Source organism: Pinus tabuliformis, chromosome 2_2 (assembly GCF_031772625.1).
Source record: "Pinus tabuliformis cultivar Carrire ecotype Pingquan chromosome 2_2, CPIR1, whole genome shotgun sequence".
NCBI classification, from domain to species: Eukaryota; Viridiplantae; Streptophyta; class Pinopsida; order Pinales; family Pinaceae; genus Pinus; species Pinus tabuliformis.
In genome coordinates, this window is record NC_142300.1 from 190,682,176 (window position 1) to 190,701,071 (window position 18,896).

At 36.8% G+C, this 18,896-nt stretch overlaps 1 protein-coding gene across 3 annotated transcripts in view; it reads right to left on the bottom strand.

Moving 5' to 3' along the window:
- The window catches only part of LOC149192037 (tropinone reductase-like 3), a 175,669-nt gene extending 158,385 nt beyond the window's left edge, over positions 1–17,284 (bottom strand). The window contains exons 1-3 of one of the 3 annotated variants that reach the window (XM_089404459.1): positions 17,027–17,284; positions 16,761–16,877; positions 1,094–1,228 (exon numbers count right to left, since the gene is read on the bottom strand). In XM_089404459.1, the coding sequence (XP_089260585.1) occupies positions 1,094–1,228; positions 16,761–16,877; positions 17,027–17,158 (384 nt within the window). In that variant the 5' untranslated portion in view covers positions 17,159–17,284. The remainder of the gene's footprint in view (positions 1–1,093; positions 1,229–16,760; positions 16,878–17,026) is intronic. The other 2 variants (XM_089404458.1, XM_089404460.1) reach the window with 2 other exon arrangements.
- Positions 17,285–18,896: the final 1,612 nt, after the last annotated feature.

Sequence of the window (18,896 nt, forward strand, 5' to 3'; positions counted from 1 at the left end):
CATCCTAAACACACTTTGGCCCCAATATTGAATGTTAGATGGACTTCTTCATATCTGAAGAGAAAGTGGATACATAAATTGCATAGTATGTGGTCTTTCTGCCTATCCTACATATTACGAGTTTTTGATAGGCTAGTCATCTACCAGGGACTGCCAACAAAATCTCGTTTGGCAAAACGTAGCTTCAGGAATGCCCAGTTTCTGTTTGCAGAAAAGCAGAATCCTTTGGAGCACATTTCGTAAGAATTTTGGGTAGCCAGAGGTTGTTGGCAACAGGTTTAGATGCAGGTTTCCTCTCTTCCTTTATTCACTATCAAGATTTTCAGTTTCTAGCATTTTTATTATAATAGCACTTTATCATATGCTCTCTCTTGGCAAGTCATTTGGCACCTGGTTTCTAGTTTGTTCTTAGATCTTATATCTTTCCGCCTTTAGAATTGTTTTAGGAGGTTCTTTGACACATCCAATTTGTACCAACACTTCTTGTACCATCTTAACCCTATTGAACTACTTTTGTGGTCATTTGTTGGACATTAAAAAAATTATCTTAACATATCTCATCTTCTCCATGGTGTTAGGGCAACCCTGCTGGGTGACCCCAAACAGTTAGTTCTTTCATCCTTGATGGGATTGTAAAATTTCCACAGAATTGCTACTATGTTCGCTATATGAAAAATAAGGTGCAACTTTATTTTTGCTAATGATGAAAGCTCTGTTTCTGCATTCTGTAGGATTTGACAGAAATTGGTATGTAACAAGCTCCATGCCATGGGCTATCAACTAATCACGGTTATGATCCTTTAGCCTATTCTCATTTGCTTTCAGTTTTAGTAGTGTTGATGAAGAAGTCTTGATGTGTTTTTCTTATCCACCCCTTGTATATACTCTTCCATGTTTCTGAACTTCGTAAATATTGTCTTTTTAAAATCACAAGTGTTTTACAAAATAAAAAGGCATGATTAAAAATGTACCATATGCCTTTAGCCAAAGGCCTTATATTGAATATATCAACATGCTTATAGATTTCTATATAGGTAACAAAATCAATCTTTTAACCTCAGAGAAAAAGACAACACTCAATGTTAGATGGCACCTGGACAAGAAGAATAGTGGCCTTGACATTAATCTCCCAAAGTTTATCAAGTACAGGCTCTGGAACCAAAACAATGGGCTCCACAGTTGGATTAGCAGCTGCATTTGAGACCAGAATGTCTATGCGACCATATTTCTGCAAAGAAAAATGCAGCAACTAAAATTAGCAATCAGAAATATGGACAATCAATAAAATGGGAAGCTTGGTCTGCCAAAATATCTCACAAATAAAGTCCAACAGCCGGAAGTTCAAATCCTATAATAGAGACTAAATCAACTATGAACCACATTTTAGAACTTGATGAGCACACTTTATAGAAGGTGAACTATGAAGTAAATTTCGGTAGGCCACTGTAAGATATCCGAGAATTTAAATTCCAAATGGTATTTTGAAAAAATAACATCCTTGAAACCTAGAGACTGATAATGAAAGAAAATATTTTAGGTATTCTTAAACAAAAAACTAGACTCTTCCTCTTCTGGAACCTTAACAATAGTTTAAGAAATAATAGCATGCCTTTTACACTGATGTCACAAATTCAATTGGAGTAGTCAACTTGGTCCAATGCATGAAAATGTTTGCTCAGTCAAGTTATCCATGAACCAAATATCCTTTCACTGAAATAATTTCCTGTCTTTCACAAAGAAAGATTTATGCCAATATAATGTTAATCAGTGTTGCAAACATCTCAATTTTATCCCAATTTCGCAATTTTTTGGCCTAGCCAATGTTTGCCGATTTTTAACGATATATTGGCGGTATCTTAATTTTGCCGATTTTTTTGCAATTTTTACAATTTTTCTTGCTGATTTTATCCCAATGTCGATGTTTGCAACATTGATGTTAGTATCTCCCTAGAATACAAGAGATGTATATCTTTGTGCAAATTCATGAACCAATTGCTTGCTAGATTTAGTGGCAGTTGCAACCAATCTCGACAAACACTGTACCATTGACGGCATGTAACAACTCCTTGCAGGTTGTTGGATATAACAAAACAATTGTACATAGGCATGTATCAAGTTCATATGCACAAGGAAATCTTCTATAGGACCTCAAAAACACCAAACAGGAAAATAGTCCCATTCATAAATTTGACCTAAGCAGTACATACCAATCTCCAATGCAAGAAAGAATACCTTGATCAGCCGCCAAATAGTATAGAAGTGTCACATTACATATGGCTTTCCGTTGGTCATCACAAGGCTTGCTCAACTAGGTTCAAAATATGCTTATTAACCTGCATCTCACTTAAGTGTTGAACCTCACAATGATGATATCTTTGGAAAGTGGCTAATATCCATGCAATATACAATTTTTTCTAACATACAAAAGATTGATATTCACAAATTCTCCAAAAACCGAAATGGATAAAGGTGAGCTACCAAATCTTGTTGGAGTATCAACGATCCAATAATATTTAGAAGTCATAACATTTGCATAAGGGTCACTTTATGTGTTAGTGATGTTGACATTTATAAGGGTCAACCAAAGTCACATGTTTCAGGATCAAGTTCAAGTTCAGAAATAATGAAATTCAGTTCAAATTCAAATTTCTGAATAATATTCAAATAAGTTCACCATTAAATCCATCTAAATACATATTTCTAATTTTCATATATATATATATATATATATCACAATTGCATAATATAAATTCACCATATATATATATCACAATTGCATAATATAAATTCGCCAGAAACATATAGTTCAACTCAATAATGACCATATACTAATATATATATAAAATATACTAAACAGTGGCAATATATACTATGCCATTCCCATTATAATTAAACATTTACAGTATGCTAAATGTTTTATACTGCGTTAAAGAACGGTAATTTAATTATTAAATATGATTTATAATATCTATAAATGCCAGCCATGACCAAGTCAAAATCAAAGGCACACAAGGACAGTAGTCACAGTGTGAAAATTCCTAGATCTAACAATCTCTAGAATCCTACTGCAACCATCTGAATCTACATCACCTAGATTGTAAATTATGTTACAAACTTACTTCAGATTTCTTCATGAAATATTGAAGTAAATTACTAAAACAGCTTACACCAAATTAAATATGATTCTGAAACATAGAAACTGAGCAAGGAAAATAGAAACACATAGGTTACAGTTATTTTTGGACAAAAGTCCCCAGAAAAACCCAATGCGGGAAAACCGGTGCAGCAGCTCTGAGGGTTTTATTATTATGCAGGAGAAAATCTTAATAAAATTCTAGGATGCTCAACTAGCAATCTGACACTGTTAAAATTGGCAACTAGGGCCAAACTCCATGTGGGTCATCTTATTTATGGAAGCTGATATTTTTCTTGGATTCCTCTCTTCGAGAGGTGTAGGATTGATCTAAAGATAATCCGATTCCGACATGTATTTATGGGGATATGAATTTATTTGTATTATTTGACAAATTGTCAAGGTCGGCCAGAAAGCAAATTACCCCAGCTCAACATCAACGTGGCATTATGAATAAAGGAGGCCTCAAGTCATTTGCCACACACACTTCACTCATGATCTCTCTCCACTCGTTTGGGTTTGTTGGCAAGAGAGGTCAAGAGGGAGAAGCCCTAGCCGCAGGTGAAGAGGAGACTAAGGGAGAAGCCCTAGCCACAGTCAAGGGAAGGCTCCTGCATTCTTCCACTCCAAAGTGCATAGTTATTTCCATTGAACAAAGCAACTCTATTCTTAGTATACTCCATGATCTCCTTCCAGTTGTTACACTGCTATTGAAGGAACCAAGCTCTGATACCAATTGTTGGAAATACTAAGAGGGGGGGTGAATCAGTATTCCTTAGCAATTAGCACTTTTAAATCTTTTCAGAGCATTAGTTAATCTTCAATTATTATTAATGTTTATGCAGTAATAATAGTAAATAAAAGAACACAATAAACACAAGAATTTTAGGTGGAAAACCCCCTCCGGGTCAAAAACCACCGAACGTTTTTCTAATAAATTCTTTAATCTTCAGCGCCAACTGAAATGAAAGCAACAACTTCCTAGAATTCTAGAAAAGCATTCTTCTCCAGCTCCCACTGGAAGGACGCCCCAATGCCCTGGTTTCTTCAGTAGTCAACTGAATGGATGCCCCAACATCCTAGACCAACCTACCACCCTAAAGTGTTCATAGGCTTGATCCAGGTGGATGTTGGTGGCCACCCACCTATCCCATTTGGACCCCCACAACTGTCTCTTTCAGTTTTTCAGTTTCCTTAATTATAGCGCAGTTTACTATTTTTAGCAGTTTTTCGGGTCCTAAACTTCGGGAGCCGTTTTGAGGCCCTAAACGACGTTTTTTTGGAAATCTACCTTCTGTGATTTTTTAGGTAAAAAAAATCGTCTTTTCCGTCGTAGTCCTCGGAGAGATCTTTCCAACGGGCTATCATGCGCGTCAAACGGAGATCGTATGCCAAAGTTATGACCCCGGGAAGTTGATGTACCAATTTACCCAAACGGGGCCCATAGTTTGGCGTTTCATCTTCTAGGGTTAGGTTTTGGAATGTTAAGGGTTTTCCATTGTTTCTCAATAATAAATAGGCCTTCGAGCCTCATTGTAAAGACAGTTCGAAACAGTTCAGAGGCATGTAGCCGACACATCTCTTCTCAGAGATAAGCTACCATCGCCCTAGCTGGGTTATTTCTATTTGTAAGCATATTTCAGTATTCTCCATTAATGAAATGAAGTATTATTTCCGCTGCATCTCTGTTTTTATGGTTATCGCATCTTTGTATTTATGGTTATCTCTGTAATCTATTGCGTTCCTACTTAAATCCGAATCAAGGCTCCAACCTGTAGGCGACTTCATGCACCAGCCTAGCACCTCCCTGCCACCCTATAATCACTGAAATGAGACAAGAGTGTGGATTCCTGTGCCAGGGACAACGATCCACGATACAATATGATTTACAATGATTTTGACCGAACACCCAATCACACTATGACCTGCAACCCAACCATGACATCATTCCAACAGAGATTCCTATACCGCCCAATAATGCCTTTTCAACTCTAGGAAAATTGACTCTTTTACAATAATGACTCTTCCCATGATGACACTTTTACAAATGACTCGTTTACAACTTTAAAATGATGACTCTTGGCCTTGACACTTCTTCACAATATACGGATGGTTGTCATGTCTTCAAAGGATGTCCCGCTGCAATGCTTCCTTTGATTTGATACTTCTTCTCTTGAATTATTGCTTGAAGTTGTACTTTAATCTTCTTCTACCTGCATGCAAAATTTGTCCGGCGAAACCAATCCCAAAACAAAACAAAATACCCTTCAACTTACCTTTGCTTGCAAAACACATGTAAGTGCATAATAATGAATAAATACAAATTAAAATTACAATGCATACCTGAAGTGTGCTTGTCACTTTTGTTGTTACTTGTTGCAGCAGTAGACAAAGACTCCCACTCTTGATATAGGCCTAGACTCTACGCAAGACTATATCAAAAACTGACCTAAAGATATATACAATAAAAATTGATGACAGATCCTAGACTTATGATGGACCATTCTATCAACTATGAAAAGACAAGTAACGTGAACTTACAACATCATATAGATTTAGCAGACTTGGTGTAGCATCAAGAATATGTAACATCAAATGTGTAGTATCAAGAATAGGACATCCGAAATGTGGTATCAAAACTAACTGTGACATATAGAGACATAGAGATATAACCGAGACCCTGTATATACTTATGTTGTCCTGCAAAAACATATGTCAGAGATGATACTCATATTTCAAATGTAAACACTAATCATACATACCTTGTTGTAGGAGACTTACCCTTGACTGTTGATGTGTGGTCCTTACTGCAGTGATCCTTGAATGCATGTTTTTTCTTTCCTTCTAGGAGCTCGATATTGAATCTGTTGTATCTATGTAATTTCGGATCTCCAAGGTCTGAAATTTCGTCCTGTGGTAGCCCTTTGAGTCCTCTTTCCAACCCCATAGGTCTGATCAAGATTGGATTCTTCAAGAAAGAGTTATGCCCAATCTCCCACAATGACCTAATTATAGACTAGTTTAGTAGAGCAAACTTGTACGAAGTGCCACGTGTCACTGTTGCGACCTTTGGTCCTAAAAACACTACTCAACAAACTACAGTCTGTCCTCTTTCTATGACTATTTACGAAATTTGAATCCAATGCTCAGAGAGAAAGTTATGATGATTTTCCCAACGTCACATGTTTGACATGGAATTCGGGAGCCTGCAAAAACCCTAACTTCCTCAAATCATATCTCCGAAAATATAGCGAACCAAGATCTGAAATTTGGTCACGAGGTTCATCAAGATTTCAGCTCAAATGGGTTTTAATTTCAGCTTCTGAAGCTTCGCAGAAAAAAGTTTATAGCGAAAATGCCACAATGACTTGTTTGAAGCCACAAAATCCCTACTAGAAGAGGATATGAGAGTCATTATTTATATGAATGTCTTGAGTTGAGAGGGTCCTCAACAAGTGAACGTTGGAGGGATTTTATGAGCAACAAGAAAAAAACATTATTAATTATTGACTATTCAATGACCACAACAAATTATGAGTGCCATGCCACAACCCCATAGGGTTTTAGCCCACTAACTAGGGTTACTAACTTCAAACATGAATATCTCTCAAATCGTGAAGAATTGCGTGGCGTGCCATATATCAACAAAAACATCTCGACGAGTAGAATCCATCTAGAAGATCCTTGACTCGGAATAGAGTAAGTTGTCAAGTCAAAATGCCCATGCAAGATCAGTGTAGCCCCTGGTGCTACTTGGGTTAACATCAATGACAACCATTGATCAACAGTCAGAAGCATTTCCTCCGTTTAATCCCTGAAATTCTGCTCTCAAAAGAATTCCCCTTGAAGAGCGATTTATCTAACCATTTGTGTGTTGGCTTGACAAAACGCTTTTGCGCTACCGTGTAGTAACGCCTATTCTCTCTGGTTTTTTGATACCATTGTGTGCACTATTCTCTACATTTCTCTGTATCTCCCAGCTCATGTCAGTGACTGCAAAGCAGTTGGCATTGTATCTCTGCTAGGATCGATTCACAACAACCCAACGAATGATTGGTCTTGAATCATCAAGGAACTTTACGCAGAGAAGGGCATTAGAATCAAATGTGTACCACCTAGTTATGTCTCCCTCGGTCTCAATCCAGATAATGGGTCGTCTATTCGGATGCAGCTTTGGCACTTCCAACAACATTGCTAGTCCATGTTTCTCTCCTAGGCAGTCTGAGGCCATTATTTATCCCGCAATTGAAATTTTGAATTCACGGATATAAGCTTGCCTTCACATAACAAAGGAATGTTTAGTATGTCACAGTCGTGCTTGGGAACCATATGTTTCTACTGCACCACAGCTCTGCCCAACAGAATTGTAAGAATCAATGATCCAGATTATTTATCGTAAGAATCAAGCTACAAAAGGAGCAAGAATGAAACCAACAGCCGTGGGAATTGTAGCCAACAATGAATTCACTATAATTTGTTGCAAGTTCGAAAGTCTTTCGACCTCAAGAATTGGATGCTCCTCTGCTTTGTAATCCAGAGACTGCTTATCAATGCTTTGAACCAAATCACGGGTCATAAAACAAGACGACATTAAGGTAATTTAAAGTAGTCTATGCAGTGATCACGTCCAACAACATGGAGTTTCACCATCTTGACGATGACATGAATAAGAGGTTCATCGAAAGCTACTAGTGGTACCCTTGTCGTCCAACACCTGGTTCGATTCTTCTTCTCTATGGTAGGGCTATGGTTAGAGCACGCTACTATACCTTCCACGTTCAATGGTCAAAAGGGACCTGTGGTTCAACAATTATTCACCAACATTGCAAGGATATTGGCCAACATTGTTTCTTTTCAAGAGCTCTTTTCCAATAGTGATCGATTGCGACCATATGTCATATTACAGGGTCTTTTAAGCACCAAAGCCTTCTCTTGATATACCCTTTACACTAAAATCTTTGTAATTTTTACTGCAATTTGTTTTGAAGAAGTGGAGTGCAAGATAATTGCATCTGTTATGGAGAGATAAGTTTTCTTTCTATTATTCAGTCTGAAAAGGATAACAGCTTGTTGTTCCTAATATTCAGGTTCAACACTACACTTACATTTGGTGTTGACACTCTTGGCCCTGGTGTAATATTCCAATACATCTTCCTTTAGTAAAGGGAGTACTCTTTTATTTTCTTTTGAGAGCACATTCAGATCCAGGAATTTAAACTGTTGGAAAATGGCCAAAGTTGATGAAGTATTAGAGTTCCTGAAAACTCTGATACATTCCACTGATCATGATACCGTGAAAATAAAAAAGAACACTCTTTGTGATATTCAAACATGTCTGCAAAATACATATGAAAAAATTGATTTTTTGCAGCTTGAATCACAGCTACAGCAAGAGGAGTTACAAAAGTATAGTCATGACTCTGAACTTGTCTTTGTTTAGGACAATTATTTGTTTGAGACACACCCATCAACAACTAGAAATTGATCAGATCATTGAGCCCCTCTCAAGAGCAGTTGTACATGCAGATGCAAAAATTCAGCCTGCACTTCCCAAGTCGGGCATCAGACCTTAGGAAGAGCTTGTCCATAACAAGCACAGAACAGGTCTTGGATATGATAAGGAGGTTTCCTTTCATATTCCAGATTACTCAAAGTCCATCCAGTTTCAGAGTGCTGAATTCCTTCATGACAGTTCACCTTCAACTGTTCCAGATTCTGCGCAACAGTCACAACAGATTGTTAAATGCCAACACTGTGACCGAGTTGGCCATATGAAAGATCACTGTTTTGATCTTCATCCATGTAAGCATTGTCATAAAACCAGTCATTCTTCAAACGGATGCTTCAAAAACAAGCCTCCTGCAAGCACAAAGATTCATCTTGGATGGATCTCTTCTTGGCAATGGGTTTCAACAGCCAAGAAGATATTTCAATCATATGTCAGAACTTGTTCTAGAGTATTGAACAGTCTTGCAGTTAAGTTTTCTCCATCATCTCACCTTGTATCTGACAGGGGGGGAATGATGGGTCATCTACAAGCTTCAAAGCCACATCAAGCGAGCCTGAGCCACAACCTGCCATACCAGATTCAAAGTTGTAGTCAGAGACAAAGATACCCCTGAGCATACCTTCAGTTGGTGATGCCTCTTCAAAGAATTGGGGACACTTCCTCTAACAGAAGACTTCAGCTTCTTAACAGTTTTGGAAGAGTTTCAGGAATTGCATTAAGCATTCCAGAGTTGGTGGTAATCCTTAAACCATCACAGGTTGAGACCTCCCTTTTCAGGTTGAGGTTCTCCCTTTTTATACGGGGTGAGACCTCCCTTTCAAGGTTGATGGTTTCCCTCTTTAAAACATGAGGAGCACTTCCTCTAGCAGAAGACTTCAACTTCATGCCAGATTTGGCAGAGTTCCGAGAACTACACTAAGCATTCCAGTGTTGGTGGTCATCCTTAAACCACCCCCTTATACCAACATTTCAGAGAACACATTCAGCCTAATGCTTCCATGCATTTTTGCACATTTTGTATTACATCTCTCTTTTTGGAATCACACATACCCCTTGGGATTAGGGGGGGAACGTTGGACAACTAATCCTCTAAGGGTTGGTGTGGAAGCTGAACAGCCAAAGGGAGTCCAAGGGACCACTTGGAATATGAAACCAAGGGTCACTCCTATGTATATGCAATTCAATGTTTATCTTTCATATTCTACCTTCGCCACGTATGTGTTTAACACTTCCTATATAATATCGAGAGATTATTGAAGAAAATTTTGTGTCAAGGAGCCCTTCCTAATTCACTGTCAAGCCCCAAAGTAATAGCAATATTCTCAAACTTGCTTCTATGACAGGAAAGGACCCTTTTAGCATGCAAGATAACAACCTGATGCTTTGCTTGCCTCTTATAAATTCTGGTCAGCTCTTTATGCTATGGGTGAAACAACGCAATAAATTTCCATTGTAAAGGAGGTCATCAAGACAAAAGTGTGGTAAATATGGGAGAGTTTAGAAGAGCACATGCAACTGCACCAATAACAACCTCACCCAAATGTTTATGTTCAACTTAGAAATGGATGTTGTACCTATATCTGTTCGAGTATGTCTACCTTTCAATGATTATAACCTTGCTTGAGGTAACTTTGATGATAGTCTCCAATTAAGATCCACAAGAGATCTTGGGTGCATCTTTGGTGCTCCCAGAGAAGTGTGGTGCACTTTAAGTCCGGTATGAATGTGATGTGTAATACTTGGATTCGAATAAAAATAGAAAATAATTGAAATCCATGATGTAGAGAAAAAAGATTAAAACGATATTAAAACTTTAATTAAAATATTTTAGATATAAACCAACTTAAATTCACCTTAATTTTAGATATTTTAAGCACCAAAAATTTGCTCCTCCATATTTTTTATTCTTCTCAATACTTGATAAATCCAAAATAGTTACGATGAATTTAAACTGATCTTCACCCAAAGCAAGTCACTTATCTACTATTCCATTTCTCGATCTTATTTCTAGTGTTTTCTCTTCAGGTTCTAAGTGGACGTATGTGTGTTTTCTCTTTAGCTTCAAAATTATTGTGTTTTAGCTTTTATGTATTGGCCATCCTTCATTAGGTTAGGTTGGAGTCATCAAAAGTGGTGGCGTTCCTTGATGAACAAATGTAACTGTTGTAATCATCATTTAGTTTATGGTTTCATTGGCAGATAATTTGATAGGATTCCTCGGCACAAAAGAAAGAGAATTAAATCAAAAAATTATCGTAATTAGGAAATTTGCCGATTTTTTAAAGGGAAATTATGTGAAAATAGCCATTTGGAAGTAAAACAGGCTGAAAATGGTTGCGGGTGAGTATACAGTTTCACTTAATAGTGCAATTGCCCTGAGTTGAAAACTTACGTTAGAGAATTCATGGCATACATAGACGATAATAACTTCCGCGACCGTCAATAGGCAAGTACAAATCAATTACACTCAAACCTGGTCAACCATATTCATGAAAAACAAAACACTTTATATTTAGATTCACTCTCTCTAAAGCACAACAATTTTTGGTGAGCAAGTGGTTCTTGCATCCAACTGTAAAAATTTCCATTAACAGCCCAAGATCATCAATACCAAATATTTCACATTCAGAACTTAATATGTTGTTTAAGATGACATACCTTGACTAACAGCGGAAGATGTAATGGCTGCCATCTTCTGTCTTTTGTCTTCTGTCTTCTTCTCAGAATTCGGTTTCTCTCCTCTTGCCCTCACTTCCTTATGTGTTTCTTGACGGAGAAGAATACAACTCTTGTGGGGAGAGAGAGGACCCAATCCTTTATATATATCATTTAACTCTTAATCTGGTACGTCCATCATATACCAATTCAACGCTTTAATGCTTTAATGCATGCTTTAATGCTTTAATGCTTTTAACGCTTTAATGCTTCAATTATAGAATGATTTATTCATGACTTAATTAATCGGGTCACATTAAGATTTAGAAACTGCAGATTTCTAACATTCTCCCACTTGACCCGACTATTCATAATATTAAGCGTTGAACATCATACTATGATAAATTGCTGAGAGTTATGGCGGTTGTGCACTATTAATTCAATGCATTCCCTTCCATATACTACAATACCAGCAATCCATCAATTCATATTCATAATTTATATAAAACAGCATAATGGTCCACATAATGTCTTATATCATAATGATTAAACATAATATCTTTATAAGACTCTTTCTTGTTTAAAATTACATAAAGTACGTACTACTACATTAAAACAAGAGACACATAATTGTATATCAGAAACACATAAAAGAGCTCAGAATGTCACACATCAATTATCATTAATACAACCAAGACCCATTCTTTGAACATGTTCCTTATATTGTTTTGGTTGTAACCCTTTCGTCAAAGGGTCTGCCATCATAAGTTATGTCCTGATGTGCCTGATTGACACTCTTTGTTCCTGAACCTCATCTTTCACAACAAGATACTTCAGATCTATGTGTTTGGCACCTTTAGAGTACTTGTCGTTCTTTGAGAAAAATACTGCTGCAGAGTTATCACAATAAATTTTCAGCGGCTTGCTAATGGTGTCGACAACTGCAAGTCCTGAAATAAAGTTCTGCAACCATAATGCATGAATTCTGGATCCTTATTGATTCCAATATCATAATCTGATTCTTGCATATAAACCACATAATTATCAGAAATAGATGACCTACGATTTCTCTGAGGTCTTCTTAATGCTACTTCTTGTGGTTCATGCATATCAGTATTATGTAAGTCATTTCCTTCAGGAAGTACTTCTTCATTTATATGTTGTTCATTATCATCATGCTGTTCTACAACAGCTGGAACAACATTTGGAGTAATAGTAGATGGCGGAACTATTCTAGGCAATGTAACATTTACCCTTGTTTCCTTTATTTCTACTATTTCTTTTCTAGTACTCCCACTGACTTCACCATTCTCAATGAATCTTGCATTACCAGTTTCTATTATTTCAAGAAGCTGGCATACAATCCACACATAATTCTAGATCGCTAACATTATTTGCTACATTCATCAAGGAATTCGCATAAGTGTCATTCAGTTTCAATTTATATAAACCATCAATTAGAATACCAGAATCAACATTATCAGTATTCTTATATAAATCAAAACAACCAGATCCAAACATACATCTAAAACCAGAAATATCCAATTTACTTGCGGAAATAAGGTTTCTAGATAATGAAGGTACATAAAGGGTACTGTATAAGTCTAATACATATCCACTTTCTATAAGTCTAATACATATCCACTTTCTAGAATTAGACAATAAGTCCCAATGCCTTCAATTGAAGATTTCATTCCGTTTCCCATTTGGATTTATGGTTCGGATCATACGAAATCCCTCTCTTTTCGAACCAAGCTTTCCTTTTCGGACAGTCACTTTGATAATGTCCTTTCTTTTTACAGAAATGACATTGAATATCCTTTAGTTCCTTCTTTTCCTTATCCTGCCCATTCTTAGCAGGTGCCTTTTTCTTCTTGAAATGACTTGATTTTCCTTTACCAGCTTTATTACTCGCAAAACTTACTGAGTGATTTACTTGATTTTTCAACCGTCCTTCTTCCTGAACAAGTCTACTGGCCAATTCATTAACATTCCATTTATCCTTTATAGTGTTATAGTTAATCTGAAAAGGTCCATATTCAGAAGGTAGCGAGTTCAGGATAAACTGGACAAGAAAAGAATCCTCTACTGTAAGTCCCAGGGATTTTAACCTTGCTGCAAGATTAGTCATCTCTATAATGTGCTCTTGCATAGTTCGCGACCCATCAAACTTCATGGTCGTGAGTTCTGCCATAAGAGTGCCAGCGAGTGACTTATCAGCTGAACGAAAACGCTCTTCCACAGACTGCATATATTCCTTAGCACTTTCTGTTTGTGGAATTGTTGACTTGATGTTGTTAGCAACAGTCACCTTAATAAACATAAGGCTCAATCTGTTACTGCGTTCCCATGCTTTATGGTGTGATTTTTCTGCCTCAGTACTATCTTTTGTAAGAGCAGCAGGTTTATCCTCAAGGAGTGCCAAGTCAAGATCCTGAGCACCTAAATGGAAATTGACTTGTTCACTCCATTCAGAAAAATTAACACCAGTGAACAATGTAACAGATGAAGCATGTGTATTCATGGAAACTCCTGCAAAATGAAATAACTATTAGCTCATAACTAACGCGATTCAGATGTAGGCATAATAGTATAATATAGCACTCCTTTGGGTAGATACTATCTTATACTTAACATAATTAAATACCAAACATAAGTAGGTAATAAATATATTCAATTAAATAGAACTGACATCTTTGGATGATCAATATTTATTTAATCAAAATATCTATTAAACCTCATCATGTCAACTAGTTATAGAACAAGACTTTCCTTTGGGTAAGTTCTCAGGTTCTATCATTAGTGACGCCAGTTTTTAATTGGTATTATTATAACTGGCAATTTCTATCAATAATCATTATGTCACTTATGCACTAAATGATTATTCTGATTTTGACCACTTTGGTGATTAACAAAATCATAAATCTCATGTGCATAAAGCAAAACAACATTCTGATTTTGACCACTTTGGTGATTAACAAAATCATAAATCTCATGTGCATAAATAATTTATAACACATACCTTATGCAAAACAATCAGTCATAGAGCAATTACTTTTATGCCCAAATTTCAAACGATTATTTTGTACCAGTAAACTTTAATCGTGCAAAGCCAAAACAGTAAATGATGCACGAAACTTAACCCAATTGAAACCCCTTTATTTCATACTTCAAATATTCAGATTATGCATTTCTAAAAACTTACGCTTACCATTAATTCTTTTTGGCATTGAAACCACGCATGCACAGACAATTAAAGAATGCACACTTTCAAATATTTGTCCCTGCTACGCGTCACATTATTTTTCCCTTCATTAATTTGTAAACACTGCAAAACTATAATGCAAGCATACACTTTCGTGTAAAGTCAACGTTTCATCATCACAACTCTTCAAATATTTAATCCTTCATGATCAAAATAAATGTGTCAATAATTTCAATCTGGATTGAAGGGAAGACGCCAATATGAATAGTAACAAGGAATTCAAACCAGATATCCCTGTCCTAAACATCTCTGTCCTAATCATCCTTTTAAACATGTATTAGGGATCGCAAACCCCTATCCGCCAAATTGTTTACTTAGATCGTGTACCGAACTCAAATGGTATTGTTATTGAAATAACTTGAAAACAGCATGGATTCTGCTGTGGCATTAAGCATCACGAATTGAAGGAATGGTTGGGAATCGCAAATTCACAGAGTGGAATTCTGAATGGGATTGAGTAGAAACGCAGGCATGGTTCACGAAAAGAGAAATGATACAGAAATTCCTTCGGGATTTTCATCGCTGGATTTCAATTACTACATTCAAGAGAGCACTGCGAGAAGGCGTCTGCCTTCAGACTTTCATCATCAAAACCGGACTTGAATGTGACGTCTTTTGTCAAACACATTGCCTGCGTCGTCTATGCTTCCGCATTTGACATATACATTAAGAAGGCAAGAACAGTTGGGCAAAAAAAACCGTAAAACTGTTTTCATCGTTCCTTATAACGATTGAGCACAACGGATGCAAAGGTGAGAACAGAATGAACAACCTCACACATGTATTGATTACATATATCAAATATTATAGAGGACCGATACCTGACATACGCCCACCTATAGCGCATATCACTCTTTGTATATACATGCCTTTGTATGGACCCGTCTTTCATACTTAACGGGCTCAACTTATGGGCCTTGGACACATGATCCACGTAAACCTGACGGGCCTCAGCCCTTGAGCCTATTAGGACTCTCATTCAATGAGCCCACAATGCCTTGACGGTGTGTAGCTCATAAGCTCTACATACCTCTATAATGAAAACAAACGCGCAACCTTACACATACACACTGAATTAACACGTTAATGGCAGCGTACGTATCATTACAATAAAGATAAAAGACATGTTAAAATTTTGTTCTGAGAGAAATTATTTGCCAAAAAAATTTTGCAATGTGCCATAAAACATAAAAGGCACAGGAAACCACTGAAAACGAGAGATGCAAAAAACAGGGCATATACAAAATATTCAATATCATCATGTAACAGCCGGAGCCCAATCAGTTCATGGCATCCAAAGGACAACGTATAGCTCATGGTATTGGAAGGACCAAAATGACACATTTAATAGGAAATTACACATGACAGCAAATCAAACCCTTGACTTCAATACCACAAACGCAGCATACTTTTTTTCCCACAAAACTGTTCATAAATGGATGCAAATTGCAAATCAAAAAATTCATGGCTTCAAACCCAAATATAAGTGAGACATCTAAACCCGTCAGCGGATTTCTCAAACACCCTAGCAAATAACAAGGACCCGACGGTGCATAGTCAAAGGACTCATGAGAATGCGTGATCATTTCATGAAAACCCCACAGTTTCCCGAAGGCTCAATCACATGAGTAAAGCACAGAACAGATCAATTGCAATTATAGGAAATATCCAGTTATTGATTGGCTCTGATACCACATGTAAAAATTTCCATTAACAGCCCAAGATCATCAATACCAAATATTTCACATTCAGAACTTAATATGTTGTTTAAGATGACATACCTTGACTAACAGCGGAAGATGTAATGGCTGCCATCTTCTGTCTTCTGTCTTCTGTCTTCTTCTCAGAATTTGGTTTCTCTCCTCTTGCCCTCACTTCCTTATGTGTTTCTTGATGGAGAAGAATACAACTCTTGTGGGGAGAGAGAAGACCCAATCTTTTATATATATCATTTAACTCTTAATCTGGTACGTCCATCATATACCAATTCAACGCTTTAATGCTTTAATGCATGCTTTAATGCTTTAATGCTTTTAACGCTTTAATGCTTCAATTATAGAATGATTTATTCATGACTTAATTAATCGGGTCACATTAAGATTTAGAAACTGCAGATTTCTAACACCAACATGAGCTAGTTAGATATGGACTCAACCTATTTCGAAAAAGAACAAATAAACCTTAAGGCTTACACTTACATCTACAGTCTTTTGGATGAGATCCCTCCTCTGTTCTCGACTGGAAACATGGCAGGCCACTCCCAGAACATCAATCCCTTTGGCTCTCAGCTTTTCCACTGCTTCCTCTACATTGTTCTGTTTGAAAAAAAAGTATTGTTATTCAGAGGTCATACGGCCAGGTATATCAATTCAACTAAAAAGGCGTATATAATGATGAAGGATGAGTGAATGAGGGAGATTTAGAAAATGATTCGTGAAAAACTACAAGAAATCAGGCAACCAACCTTTTTGCGTGAAGAGACGACAACGGAAGCACCTTCGAGGCCAAGGTGCTCTGCAATGGCGAATCCTATGCCCTGTGTTGAAGCGGTCACCACCGCCACCTTCCCTTTGAATCTCTTACCCGTGCCTTCCATCTTACCTTTCCCTTGCTCTCAGTTATGCTGCTATTAAATACTCCTGGTAGTAATAAGTACCACCTACTCCGATTCTTGGTATCAAATTTTTTGGTACTCCTAGTAATAATAAATATCACCTACTGCAATTCAACAACACTCACACACACTCACTCCCTTGGGATCATTTTTTTTATAATCTTGGTAATAATAAATACCGCCAAGTGCAATTCAACAAGACACCCCAAATATTAATTTAAAAATACTAAAACTTCAAAATTTTAAAAAAGGTTCAACTAACCATTTTATTTTGGATTAGTCTTTAAGTATTTGTTTTTGGAGTTTCACATGGATTTTTTATTATAATTAGATGGAAAATTTTGTGGTCAAATCTTGATTTGTGTTGGTTGACGGTATATATGGACTCGACACTCTCAAAAACCCATAGGGCGGCATTTGGATTATGAAGAGTTCACCTATGAAACTTGTGATTTCAATGAATCCCTAAAGGATTCCCGAAAAATTAAATCGAAAAATTAACCGAAAAACTTTCCAAAAAGTCACACGTAAGGATTCCCATAAATCAATTTTTCGTTGGAATCCCGTCATGTTTTATTTAAAAAGATCTAACCATAATAATCTTTAAATTCTATTTTGAATGGTGGAAATGGATTCAGCACCATTAAAAACCCTTGGGGCACTTAAATTCCTGAAGTATAATTGTAACCCAGATTTCCCAAAATTTCTGTTGAAATTCACTATTTTTCGAACAAAATTGCCACCTCTAATTAGAATACTCTTTTTATTTTACATCTTCATCATGATAAGCCAACAATGAGAGTAAGGGTAAGATGAGGAAAAAAGAGAAAATGTATGTAATTAATTAATTTTATTTCACAGCCCCAAGAGTTAGCTCAATCGGTCAAATCAGTGCCTCGCCAATAGGCAGGTCACAAGGTCAATTCCCGAAAGCTCTTGGGGTCAGGTCAGTGAATAGGCCGAGGGGTGTTGATCCTCTTTGGGTGGGGGGTCCACTCAGTGTTGAACAACCCTATCTCGAATCTCGAAAGTTCTTGGGTCCACTCAGTGGGTGTTGATCCTCTTTGGGTGGGGGGTCCACTCAGTGTTGAACAACCCTATCTCGAATCTCGAAAGCTCTTGGGTCCACTCAGTGTTGGACAACGCTCTTGGGTCCACTCAGTGTTGGACAACCCTAGACGTAGCTGCTACCCATTGATCAGGGTATCCGTGAACCAGAAGTGAAAAAAACAAAATAATAATAATAATAATTTTATTTCACGGGTCCACTCAGTGTTGAACAACCCTATCTCCAATCTCGAAAGCTCTTGGGTCCACTCAGTGTTGGACAACCCTATCTATCTCGAAAGCTCTTGGGTCCACTCAGTGTTGGACAACCCTAGACGTCGCTGCTACCCATTGATCAAGGTATCCGTGAACCAGAAGTGAAAAAAAACAAAATAATAATAAAAATAATTTTATTTCACAACTTTTCCACAAAAGATCAAATCTTATTGTGATATTATGTTTCATTAAAAAAAAAAATCTATATCCCAAAACAAAATATTTATAAAAAGAAATCTACAATATAATTTAAAAAGCCAAAAAAATCCATATCCCAAATCAAAAAAATCACAACCACAAAAAATCCATATCCAAAAAATAAATAAATAAAAATTGGTATCTATAATAAAAAAATTATGTTTTATAATACCATTTAAAAAACCAAAAACAACCTGTC